The sequence below is a fragment of the Cryphonectria parasitica genome (assembly GCF_011745365.1).
Source record: "Cryphonectria parasitica EP155 unplaced genomic scaffold M406scaffold_5, whole genome shotgun sequence".
NCBI lineage: Eukaryota > Fungi > Ascomycota > Sordariomycetes > Diaporthales > Cryphonectriaceae > Cryphonectria > Cryphonectria parasitica.
In genome coordinates this window covers 3352041-3364594 of record NW_024468913.1, presented here as the reverse complement: position 1 = coordinate 3364594, position 12554 = coordinate 3352041, and the positions used below count along the sequence as shown (strand labels likewise).

General features: G+C 56.3%; 3 protein-coding genes across 3 annotated transcripts; 1 reads left to right on the top strand and 2 right to left on the bottom strand.

Moving 5' to 3' along the window:
* Window positions 1–537: 537 nt before the first annotated feature.
* M406DRAFT_243964 (uncharacterized protein) lies at window positions 538–807 on the bottom strand (the record flags this gene model as incomplete). The annotated part of the gene is made up of 1 exon (XM_040916239.1): window positions 538–807. A coding segment is annotated over one exon (270 nt), but the record flags the coding sequence as incomplete, so codon positions are not given.
* Window positions 808–1880: 1073 nt separating this feature from the next.
* On the top strand, window positions 1881–2690 carry M406DRAFT_43017 (uncharacterized protein; the record flags this gene model as incomplete). Its single annotated transcript, XM_040924212.1, has 2 exons — window positions 1881–2291; window positions 2391–2690. Coding segments are annotated over 2 exons (711 nt in total), but the record flags the coding sequence as incomplete, so codon positions are not given.
* A 1016-nt stretch (window positions 2691–3706) lies between these two features.
* Window positions 3707–11234, bottom strand: M406DRAFT_292243 (uncharacterized protein; the record flags this gene model as incomplete). Its single annotated transcript, XM_040919021.1, has 5 exons — window positions 3707–6083; window positions 6210–7294; window positions 7433–10042; window positions 10351–10495; window positions 10902–11234. The coding sequence occupies 5 exons, from the start codon at window positions 11232–11234 to the stop codon at window positions 4104–4106; spliced, it is 6153 nt and encodes a 2050-aa protein (XP_040775942.1). The 3' UTR covers window positions 3707–4103.
* Between the last annotated feature and the right edge of the window lie 1320 nt (window positions 11235–12554).

Below are 12554 nucleotides of genomic sequence, written 5' to 3'. Positions count from 1 at the left end.
AGCAGGTTGTCATCAACGTGGGGCGGCGGCGGCATCTCCGCCCCGAGAAAAGGCCTGATGCAGACGTCAAGTCCGGCCGGTGTGCCAGGCCCTCCGGGTTGAGTATCATGGTACTCCTGAAGCTTGTCCGGCGCGAGCTTGAAATTCTCGGCCGGGCACCGCTTGAAGTCCATCAGGGAGTTCACTTCGTTGTCCTTCCAATGTAACCTGTACTCCAGCTGGCCTAGGCGGAGGCGCGCCTCGACAATTTCATCGACCTCCCCTAGATTTCCGTCTTGTAAATTGTTGTCTGCATCGGGTATCTTGGGCCTCTCCTCATCCTCCTTCTATTCGTCCTCCATCTCATTTTGTCCCATCGACTGCAGCTTGTCCGACGTCCTCTTCGGCCATGTCCTCATCATTGTTGCCAGTGCCTGTGGTGGGAGGCTGGGAAGGACTGTAGTCAGGAAACCCTCGCCAGAGGGCCAAGGTCTGCTTGTCCATCTCCAATCCAAGAGAATGCATGGCACCCGCAAAGATGCCAAGGCCGTCATCCCTCTCCGCCTGGCTGAACAGCGTCAGACACGACTTGAACTTGTCGGCGTCAACCTGGCTCCCAAACAGACTGACGAGATCCGTCTCACCACTGTCCTCGACGGCATGCATGGCTTCTATAAGGCGGCGGCCTAAGACGTTGTGGGAAAGATAGCCCCGAGCCTCGGCGATGCTGTGGATGGCGTAATGCTGCCCAATGTTACTTGTGCTCAGGCCAGCTGCCTGCGGGAAGATGAACCACATCCAGTGGCTGGTCTTTCTGCCTTGCTGGAGTTCACTCAGCGCGACTTCGTACTGTGTGTTGACAGCAGGAATTCCTCTCTCAGGTCTTCTTTGGAGCCTCAGTACAACGCGCTCCTGGGCTCGGACGAAGCGCTCAAGGTCGAAGACAGGAGGGGTTGGAGGGGACTCGAGGTCAACATAGGGGGCTTGGGAAGTTAAATCCATGGTGGAAGGATTATTTGCTGGAAATCAGACGCTGTCGTTAGATCGAGAGGAGAGGTGATGAATGATGTTTGGGGGGGTGGGGGTTTGGCTTTTGAGTGTTGGGTTTCGTCTGACTAAGAAGTTTATGTGTGCGACGGGGTAGCGTGTATTGTGCAACGCGTAGTAGTACAGATTGATTGGATCTTTGAGTGGGTACATATGTACGCCACTCTGCTTGAGGCGGCAGTTGAAAGCTGTAGTGAAGCGAAGTGCAATCTGGTGAGTATCTTGATACTGATTCGTTGTTTGACAATGACCATGCAGTCAACAGCCCCTCCCTGCTTCTTAAAAATGTAAATGGTTGGAGCCGAAAGACGTCAGAAAAAGACAAAGGGAGAAATCATTACAGCTTGTAGTCAGAATTTCGAGATCTGGCATCCTTGTCGCTGATCTTCCAAACTGAGAAGTGACAACCAATGCCCAGTTTCTGTTCTTGACTAATTCAGTATGCCTTGCATCCCTTGTTGATCTCATCCAGTGCTTCTTTCCTCGGATGGTCTCATTATTCCTTTCTGCGTCTATTTGCCCATTAATCGCACTTGAGAAATTACTTTGGACTTGTAGCTACTTTGAACAGAACCTCCTACACCGAACTTCACAATGAGGTAAATGTTGAGAGACTTTAGTTCCGAAAAAAAATAAAAATAAAATGGATTTGTAGATTAGAGACAGTCTGTTGGTATACATAAACAACCGAAGCAAGTGGACCCCGTTCAGTGGGTCGAATTTTTAGGCTACAGGAATGCTGTAGCCGCTGCAAGATGCTGATCTGAATCTCGACTTTACCATTTCTCAAGGCAGGCCCTTTCCTGAAACAAATCCTTTTATTTCACTGACGAACTGCAGCAACATATCCCAAAATGCATGTCGACTGGTTAAGACGATACGCCACAGGCTATCATCGATGGAGACAGACTCGAGATGAGAACGAGGTCCTTTTCTACCGGCCACTTGGGATCGTCGAGAGCTCGTTCGACGCCGACGGAGTCTACCATGAGGGAAGGGCTGATATAAATATGGCTCTCGAATTCGAGATCAGTACAAACATGTCCACGACCTCTCTGAGACGGCACATCCTGCTCGTCTGGACGGCTCTGCGTCTCAGACACGTCCTCTTGTGCTCTGCTGCCTCCTCGACAATGGATTTTATGGACGAGAAGGCGGCCAAAGACAGCGCTCGATGGTTTATCGTTCGGAAGCCTACGAGCAGCGAGGACGCCATTCACGCAGCAGACAACCAGATAGCTTTTCTCCACGATCATTACCCTGCTGTGGACGCCGATCAGCTTTACTATCATGCCCAAAATACAGCCAGGGCCTTCAATCCGGCCAAGACACTCGCGAGGCTGCTTGTGCTTCCACTAGAAGAGACAAGCAGCGGCACATACAATCTGCGCTTCTTGTTCATCATGTCTCATCAGATCTCAGACGGTCTGACCAACAGCAATTGGGCCACCAGTTTCATGCGGCTGCTGAACACCAAGTCCCACGACCTCGAGGACTCCATCGGCACTCTGGTTACGACGCTGCCTGAGCGCCTGCCACCTGCGCAAGAGGATCTGTACCAGCCCATATCTGGCTCCTTGGCACGACAACGATGGTTTTGGGCTATAACTCTCGTGCTTCGTCACGTCCAGAAGCCCATGCCGCCCGCATTCCAGAACCCGCTCCGCTTCACCCAGGGCCCTCAAACGGCATCCGTACCCGAACAAAAGCTCTTTGACAAGGTCCTAGACTACAGCAGACCCCCAACCCTCAACGCAGGAACCATCTTCGCCCACGTCAGTCGAGAGGGCACGCGCAGGCTGCACCGACTGTGCGGACAGGCCGGGTGCAGCGTCGGGGCTGGCTGCTTCGTCCTGGTCGCCATCGTGATGATGGAGCTGTACGAGCGCCGGTCTCCAGACGTCGCGCCGCATGACCGTCTACCCTTCATCGGCTCGTTCCCGATCAACCCGCGGCCCTTCTTCAACCACAGCGCCGACCCGGACGGTATCATGCTGGCGTTCTCGGACGGGGTTATACTGCCTTTCCTGCCTCGTAGTCTCGACCTCGACGGGAGGATCAAGCTGCTCATCCGGTCTGCGCAGAGGCAGCTGTCGAGGTACCAGAAGCGACCTCCTCGGAAGAATGACTCTGGCGTCGGAAACATGATCCAGTACATGGGCCCCCGCGGCGCCGGCAGGGTCGTGCCCATGACCTACCTCGAAACCCTCGAGCGCATGAGCGGGAGGATCCCCGAGGACATGAGGACCCATCTGGCGTATCAAGGGTTCGTGCCGAAACAGGCGAACCCCACTCTGGCGACGTGCGGCGTGAGCTCCGTTGGAAGGTCGCCTCCGCTCCTGCAGCCGGGCCAGTATGATCTCCAACAGCCGCTGGCGGGGGACGAGAACGGCGAACTTGTGGCTGATCCCAGGAGGATACGACAGAATGTGAGACCTCGGGACGGGGAGTTCCTGGTGGGTGTCTGGGGAGGGGATGATTCGATTGCTTTGGGTGTCAATATTGATGCGTGTGCGATTGACATGAGCTGGGCAGGAATATTCAAGAGAGAGATTGAGACGATATTGGACCGCCGCACGACGACTGTACAGTCAAGACTATGAGACTGATTTCCGAGAGGAGAAAGAGTCACCTTCACTGGCGGTGCCAAGAGTATTCAAAGTGACTGAAACTTGCATATATGAAAACATAACATCAAAACTTACTAGACTAAGGAAAGACACACAAAAATCAGATCCTTTTCAACCCCAGATCCCCATCCAGCAAATGATTACCCGTTTCCAAATGACCAAATCGTAACTTACAGTCATAATACACCCCTAATCACGTCGATCCTTTTGACCCAGCAAACCACCACCAAAACCGATACGGCACCCCACCACATCATCGCCACGAAGATGTCATCTTGTCCATTATCCTCGCCTTGACCAAGCAAGAGCTCCAGAACTTCCCTGCGCCCATCCCTTTTCGCGTCAATCTTTTTCTCTTCTTTGCTCATGACGACAGGAAGAGGCATGAAAATCCCCTTTCCCCTCTCCTGACCATCGAGCCGACCCCACATCCATCTCCTGATACTCTTAGTGAAGAACGGGCGTGGCAAGAAAAGTACTGCTGGCACTGCCGATCTTGGAATCACTCGCATCGCCCAGTCTCTTCCTGGCCTCGGACAGGTCACCGTAGCTTCGCTGCCGGCTCAGCTGCAGGCTGCGCAGCATGTGGCTGGGCCTCTTCTTGAGCGCGGGCTGGCCAGGCTTGGTCTCATCCGAGAGCGAGAACTCCCAGACCTGAGGCGCGATGAACGTGCCCGTCGTGTCGTTGGCCGGTGGCGCCGTCTTGCTCCACTTGGTCGAGTCGCCATCACCAAAGGCCGCGTATGTGTCAGCAGCCATGGGTGCAAACTCGGCGACAACATCGCCAATGAGCTCGTGCATGTCGAGGTCCTCAGACTCGGGCCATCCAGCATTGCGCGCGTACACGCGGCGGACAAGCTCAAGCTGCTGAAGGGCCAGGGCGGCGGCGTTCTCCTCGTCAAAGTCCAGGAGCTCGCTTGCGGCGTCGTCGTCGTCGTTGTTGTTGTCGCCCGACATGTTCAGGTCGAGCAGGGCACGCAGGATCTCCTCGTGGACGTCAAGGGCATCAGAGTAGCGCTGATCGGCGACGCACAGAGCAGACAGGAGGTTGTTCATGTCCACAGTGGCGGCGTCCAGCAGACCCCAGGTGCGGCGCAGGTTGTACGCAATCGACTCGGCCAGGGAGATGGCATTGTCACGCTTGCCACGGATGAAGAGAACCTCGATGAGGCGGCGGCCGAGCGCAATGACGGTGACGGGCGACCAGGAAGACTGGATGATACGGGAGTGCCAGAGCTGGGTAAGGAGCCACTCGAGATCCTCGTAGTTCTTCTGCTGGCCCATGAGGCGCACCAGACTGTTGAGCTCGGATGCCTGGAGCTGCACAAGATCAATGTTCATCGACTTGCAGGCAGTAAGAGTCTCGCGGAGGATGGTCTTGGAAAGCTCCAGCATGCGACCCTGCATGACGGCATCGGCGGCCTTGTTAGACTTGACACCGAGGCCGGCAAGGTACAGCGACAGCTTGAAGGCGAAGGGAATGGTCTGGGGGTTCTTGAAGCCGTTCTGGTGGACCATGAACTGGTACCACGCGGTGGCCAGATCGACAGCCTGAGCATAGCCATCTGCCAGGAGAAGAGCGTAAACCCTCGAGGTAATGGCGGTGCAGGAAATGTAAACGAGGTTGTCCTCGTGCATGTTCTGCTGGCCGAGTTCCTTGATGATAGCAATCAGGAACGCGCGCGTAACAAGTGTCTCCGTCTTGATCGCGGCACCAAACTTCTCCATGAAGAGCTTGTACAGCGATTCCTCCACAGAAATGAGCTGCTCCATGTGGCGCTCCTCATCGCTCTTGAGGAAGACGTACAGACGGGCGCCATCGAACAGCTTCTGCTCGACCGACAGCTCCTTGCTGGCCATGCTCAAGCTGTAGCGGTCGTACAGGATGCCCTCGGTGAGCAGGTCGGTCATGATGTCGGAGAAGGTGATCTTGACGACCTTCTTGTCGGTGCTCAGCTTGGCAGTCTCGGCCTGAGAAGTACGGAGGGTCTCCTCGAACGCGGCAATAAAGACCATCGAGCGACGGTCAATGTTGTCGGTCAGCTTGATCCCAGGCGTCTTCTCAAGCTCAGCCGCGCCAGCAATCTTGCCACGCGCAACGATGTGGAAGCGCAGCTGCTTCAGCAAAGCCCAAGCCTGGGCAGAGTAGCCACAAGACAGGTAGGTCTTGGCGAGAGTGACACCACTCTCGTGCAGCTTGGTCGAGTCGACATTGGGCGTGCCAGCGACGCAGGACTCGGAGAGGACCTCGACGACAGATGTGTCAAGCTTCTCCTGGGCCTGCTTGCGGACCTCGGCCTTATCGGAGTGGGCCCAGACGCCGACAAGGGAAGCCAAGCTGGCCAGAGTCGCCTTGTGGGCAACGCCATGCTCCTTCTTGTTGATCTCGAGCTGTTCCTTCCAGAGGGCCTCGGCCTTCTGGGCTGACTCAGCGCTGATGACACCTCTGGCAGCGCCGCCAGCTCCAGCTCTAGCACCAGCTCCAGCACCACCTGCAGCAGCACCCGCAGCACCCACAGCAGCACCAGGAGCAACAGCGGCTGAGACGCCGACTGTGGTCTGCTTGCTGTACAGGCCAGCCAGATGACGCTTGGCGGAGGCAAGGAGGGAAGACTGGAAGCCGGACACCTTGACATCGACGGCCTTGCCGCCTTCAGCCGCAGCAGCAGCCTTCTGCTTCTCTGACGTAACAATGATCTCCTCGCAGATCTTGACGGCCTCCTGCTGGTGCTGGACGTCGGGGCACTTGCGAGAGATGGCGACCAGGGCCATGGATGCCGACATGGTGATGTCGGCCTGAGGGCCGTAGACCTTGGTGCACGTCTCGCGGTACTGAAGGGCAACCTGGCGGACCTCCTCGATAGGCACCTTGAGGTGCGTCTGGAGGACCGTAATGTATCGCTTGTAAATGGCCTGCACCAGCTCCTGGGACATGTTGTACTCCTTGGCTCGCTTGGTGAAGGTGAGCCAGAGCGAGGCGTAGATGGGACGAAGTTCCGTCCAGCGCTTCTGCTCATAGTAGATCTTGCTCAGGGCAAGAGCTGCGGGGAGGGTGTCCTTGCTGATGACGCCGTCCACGGTCTTATCCGCCTTGACCAGCTCAAGGTAGTACGCGTCGGCGCCCTTCAGGCGGTACTGAACGCACAGGTCGCCCATAATGTAGAGCGTCCTGATGGTGAGCGCATTGCGAGATCCCAGGGACGTCCTGTACCCCTCAAGGAGCTGCTGGTACACGGCGAGGACCTTGTTCCACTGCTGCGTCTTCTTGTGGTATTCAATGACCTGGCCGGCAGACTCAGTTACGAACTCGTCCTGGATCTTCAGACCAGAGCGCAGCGATGCCTCAAAGATAGCAGCATACATCTTCTCAGCCTGCTCGGTCTGGTTGGACTCGGCGTAGGCCAGCGCAAGGCGGCGGGTGAACTTGATGGCCTCGACGCGGTAAGCCTTGGGGAAACCATACTTGGCGTTGCTGCCGAGTTCGGGCCAGATCTGCTTGAGCAGTTGAGAGCAGACCTCGATGCACTCGGTCCACTTCTTCTTGCTGACGTAGAAGCTGGACAAGGTCTCGCAAGTCTGAATCTGGCTCTCAATCGTGACAACCTGGACCTCCTTAGCCTTGACTGTGCCCTTGGCATCTGAGGCGGCAGCAGGTGCAGCGACAGCAGCCTTGACGACCTCATCCAGAATGGCATCGGCCTCATCGTCGTCGACGTCAAGATCATCCTCTTCAACATCGAGATCTGTCTCGTGAGAGACATCAATGACGACGCCACCCTTGGCAGCGGCGGCCTCCTTAGCCTTGACAGCCTCAGCCTGCTTCTTCTCCGTCTTCTCCTGGACAGCGCCCATGAGGGCAACAGCAGTGCCGACAGCGGCGGCGGAGTTCTGCTGACCAGAGCCCTTGAAGTAGCCCCAGACAGACTTGAAGACGGCGATGGCAGTGTCGAGGATGCCCATAGACTTCAGCTCCTCGCCGACCTCGTTCAGCTGCTTGACAACAGCCTCAGACTTGTGCTCGGTCATCTGCTGGTAGTCGAGCCAGACGCCATGAAGGATGTTCTGAGCCTCAGCAACGCGGCCCTGGCGGCGCAGGAAGCGGGCGTAGGCGATGCTGATCTGGATCTTGCGCTCATGAGCCTCGGCAATCGTGGCAGCAGTAGCCGTGGTGGTAGCAGAGCTGCGGCAGTACTCGGTCAGACCCCGCCACAGAGTGATGTACAGCTCCTCGGCGTGGGAGAAGTCCTTCTTCTTCTCGTAGGTATCTGCCATGCGCAGAGTAATCTCCACGCGACGAATATCAAAGATCTCCATGGTCCTCTGCGCGGTCTCAAAGACGGGCTTCTGGTACACGACAATCTCCTCGTGCTTGGCCTCCTTGTACAGGACAGTCTGGAGCTTCTCAGCAGCCTTAGTAGCCTCGGCAGAAAATTGACCGCTCTGCGCAATGGATGTCTTGTAGACCTCACGATAGACATTCTCAGCCTTATCGTTCTCCTTGATGCTGGTGTACAGCTCCGCCAGCTCGTTGGTGTACTTGGACGCGACAGCGCTGTTGGCCCCACCAGCGCGCTGCTTCTCGGTATCAATGACATACTTGAGAAGCTCCTCGCGCTGGGTAACAGCCTCATTACGAGCGGTGGCCTTCTCCTTGACGGAGGCGGACGTGTCGAGGGCAGCCACAGCCAGGGACACAGCCAGGTCATTCTTGCGACCGAGGACGTTCTGTCCGATCTTGGATGCCCTGTAGAAGTACTTGCTAGCCTCAGCAGGCGCGGAGATCTTCTTCAGTGACTGAGCGACATTGATGCAGCCCTGCAGCACGGACTGGGCATTCTCGCCCAGAGCCGACTCGCGAACATTCAAGGCCAGGATGTGGGAAGAGCTGGTATCAGTTGCCAGGGTCTGCTTGTCCCAGCACCTCTGCTCGAGGCGGGCGAGCAGAGTGGAGTTGGGGAAAACACCCTTCAGCTCACCAGTGACAAGCGCCGGCTGGATCTGGCCGTTGACGTAGAAGCTGGACTTCTTGAAGTGCGACAGCCAGTTGCGAGTGGTGTACTCCAGAAGAGGGTGGGTCTTGAACAGGGAGTCCACCTCGCGGGTGTGCACCTTGTCCAGGCTGCTGTCGACGTTGCGAGTAACGCAAGTCTTGACGTACAGAAGCAGACGGGCGGTCAAATCCTTGTTAGCCTCAGCTGGGGAGAGGATGACATTCTCAGCATCCTTGGTCTCCTTCTTGCTGAGCTCAAGCAGGTGGAGGCGGATGGCCTCATTGCGGAACCGCACGGTCTTATCCTCAATGATAACAAGAGATCCACAGGACTTCTTGATATCGTCGACGATGTCCGTCGAGCGAGGCTTGTGTGCGGCATTCTGCGTGTCGAGCTCGAGAAGAGTCTGAATCTCAACGGTGGACAGAGGCCGCTTGGCAGTAAGCAGCCAGCTGATAATCAGACGGGCATCGCCCTCGAGGGGGATGCTTTTGACGTGCTTGGCGATCAGCTCGTTGGTGGTGCTGGGCAGCTCCTTGATGTTAGCCGTGACCTCGGTCACGCTCTTGGCCTTGGTCAACAGCTGCAGGGCCATATCGGTCCAGGTGAGGGAACCCCTGCTGCGCTGCACAATCTGCTCAGAGACCTCGTCGATCTCCTGCTTGTTGCCTAGATTGCGGCGGATCAACCAGGCGCGGGCCATGTGCCTCACATCAGCAGCGGTGCGCTGAGAAGTCATGGCAACCTGGCGCGTAGGCTTAGGCCATGGCTTGGAGAAAGGCCGGGTCAGGATGATGACCCGAATGTTGTGCTTGTTCTTGTTGGCGATGTCGTACAGACGCTCAAAGGCGTGGAGCTTGGCGGCGTCATCCCCCTCGAGAGAGTCGAGGCCGTCGATGACCAGAACGACATTCTCGAGTCCCTGGAGCGCAGTGTCCAGGCTGTACCAGAGGGCATCCTCAGCATCCTCGGTACTGTTGGTGTTGGAGCCAAGCTCGGTCACGTTGGCCAGGCAGCGGAACAGCGTGGTGTTGCCCACATTCTGCTCAAGCAGCTGCAGAAGCAGCGACTTGACGAGGGCAATCTGGGTAGCCTGGGCGGGCACCTGGCTGTCCACAGAGGCCTGGATGGCCTGGTAGTCGTAGTGTCCGACACGACGCTGGAGCCTCTCGAGGATCCAGCCAAAGAGATAACTCTTGCCAGCACCAGCCTCGGCTGTAATGGTCAGAACCTTGTCCTTGCTGCGAGCAAAGTCGACAAGAGGACGCTCAAGCCACTCGCAGGTGAACTCGGCACGGGGGGTGCGAGTGGTGCGGCGGCCCGTGACCAGAGCCTGGAGCATACGGTCCTGAGGAAGAAGCCATTGTCTGATGCTCTCGATGGAGACACGCACATCTGTTCGTGGTGGGTGAGAATTGTGGGTCAGCAAGTCTGATCTTCGCAAAGGTCAAAGGATGGGCCCTGAATTTGAGGGACGGGAAGGACGGACGGGAAGCCTGGGGGAAGGAGGTGTGGGAGGGTGAGAGCGGGTGGTAAGCACGCTATAGTGCAGGGGTGGTGCATGAAGGAGGGTGTCATGGTGACAGCTGGCTGACTAAGCGTCTCGCCAAGCAGGTAGACGTCACGTCACTCCCTACCGAGATTCCACTTTAAAAAAAAAAAAAAAAAAAAAAACCACCAAAAAAGAGAACTTGTCCACTCACCACTAATCTCGGAGGAGTTCTCGAGCTGCCATGTCCACATCAACTCAGCAATACGGTCCTTGTGGGCGACAAAGGACTCCATGCGACCACCAAAGGTCAGGTTGAAATCGACAGTGACGCTTGTGGTCGACATTGCGTACGAGGACTTTCGGTAAACAAGTGCAAGTTCGACCGAGAGTCCAAGCATATCGGCCAGCGACAGGCTGAGATACCTTCTCGCCTCTGGGATGGAGACGAGAAGGCTGATATTCCGCTTATAAAAGTCGAAGACGAGGCCATACTCGTGGAAGAGGCCGAAAGCCCGTTCTAGAGCCTCACCATTCTGGGGTCCGAGCTGTAGGAAGAAGGAGGCGAGACGCGTTAGCTGGGCTTCGTTGTTCATGCATACGCCCTATGCAGGGTCTTGTTACGGGCGGAGCCCATCGTTCGATGTGGCCAGGATTGTAGGAAGGGAGTGGGAAAGAAGAAGAAAGAAAGAAAGAAAAGACCGGTCTGTCTTGTCTGTAACTCACAAGGAGGAGAAGTTGGAGGGAGGCGAGGATCAGCTCGACGGCCTCCTTGGACGAGGGGATAAAGCCGTCATCAGTGACCTCGAAGAGAGACAGCTTCTTGGCAAAGTCCTCTGCCTGCTTCAGAATCTTATCCCAGCGGCTGCCCCTCGCGGGCATGCGCTTGAGGCGCTCGGCGGCAATGAAGCTCAGCAGGTCCTCGCTTGAGACACCGGCCGCCAGCCCTTGCTCTTTGCCTCCCTTGAGCTCAGCCTGGAGCTTGGCCCGGTATGTGGCCACGGCGTCGGTCACAATGTGGTTGCCCCGGGGGGCGAATGACCTGCGGTTCGGGCTGTCGCGCGGGGTGGCTGGGCTGGGGGATGTGGCCCGGCTCATGATGGCAGTCTTGGCCCTGTCGAGAACGCTGGGCCTGTTGTTTTGGTGGCTGTCCTCTGCGGCAATGGTAGAGTCTGAGCCTGTCGAAGAGGCGGAGACGCTGCGCTCCTGGTGGATCTGTCGAGACATTTGGGGCTTGACGATGTCCCTGGAGACGATGGAGGGAGCGTCGGTGGTGGTGATTATGCGAGGGATATTATTATGATGAGGCTCGACAGAGGCGGATCGTGAGGAGGGCGCGGAGGACTTGTCCGTCTTGGTCCTCTTGAGGTGGTTGAATAAGGACATGTCAAGAGACTTGAGGGAATCGCGTGAGGAGAGGTGCTTGAGAGTGCCTGGAGCCGACGAATTACTAGATAGACTGCCAACTGTTTCACGAGAAGCGCGAGCTTGTATTGGATGTCAGCCCACGAACCGGAGGAGAAAAAAACGTGAAGTGCATGCAGACATATATGGGGACTTTGTAAACGTGTCCCCAATGGGCTGTCACCACAACCGCACTTACCGTCGTCGTCTTCAGGCCTTAGTCCGATAGCTCCCAAGGCCTCGCCGAGACCCTTTTTTACCTTGCTCTCCTTCCTTTTGCCCCGAAGCGAGAAGAAATGGTGGTGAGAAGACGCCTCTTTCGAATCTTTTCGCGCCATCCTGTTGATCAAAGCTCCCGGTGTGGATCTCAAACCCTCACCGCTTCTGTCCGGAATAGGCAATGGAGAACTTAGAGAGTGGATGCAGGCCAGGGGCGCTGTGTGTGGTACGAGTCGCAATACGAAAGAACAGAAATAAGAAAGATGAGACGATGAGACAAGGTCAACAAAAATTCAAACAAGTGGGATCACACATTGTGTGTTAGTGTCCTCTCTCTCCGAGGTCCAGGAACCCATCATGATATTTATCTTCAGCTCACGATGGGGCTGGCTTCGTATATCCACCACCCTCGAGCCACCAACCTCTTCCCCCGGTTGTCCATTCTATAATTTCCCCCTGACCTAAATCCCACAACTTGTCCTGAGCTTCGTTCATTCATTGAATCGTACACGAGGTTACGGGTCATGGGACAGAGGAGAGCAATCGCACACCGCATAAATGAAGATCTCAATCGAGAGTGAAGCAGACACGCACAAACACACCTAACAAACACATATGTGCTTTCTAATCTGTCAGTGATGGCTCACCGAATAGTGAGCCCATCTAAAGTGCCGGGATCCCCTCAATCGCGGGTGGTCTACAGCTCTTCCGTAGAGGCCGTCGAGGCCCACTCAAGGGTCTGAGTTGTGGAGATTCTAGAACGTGTTCCCGAATGCTCTGTGGGGATAGAAGGCC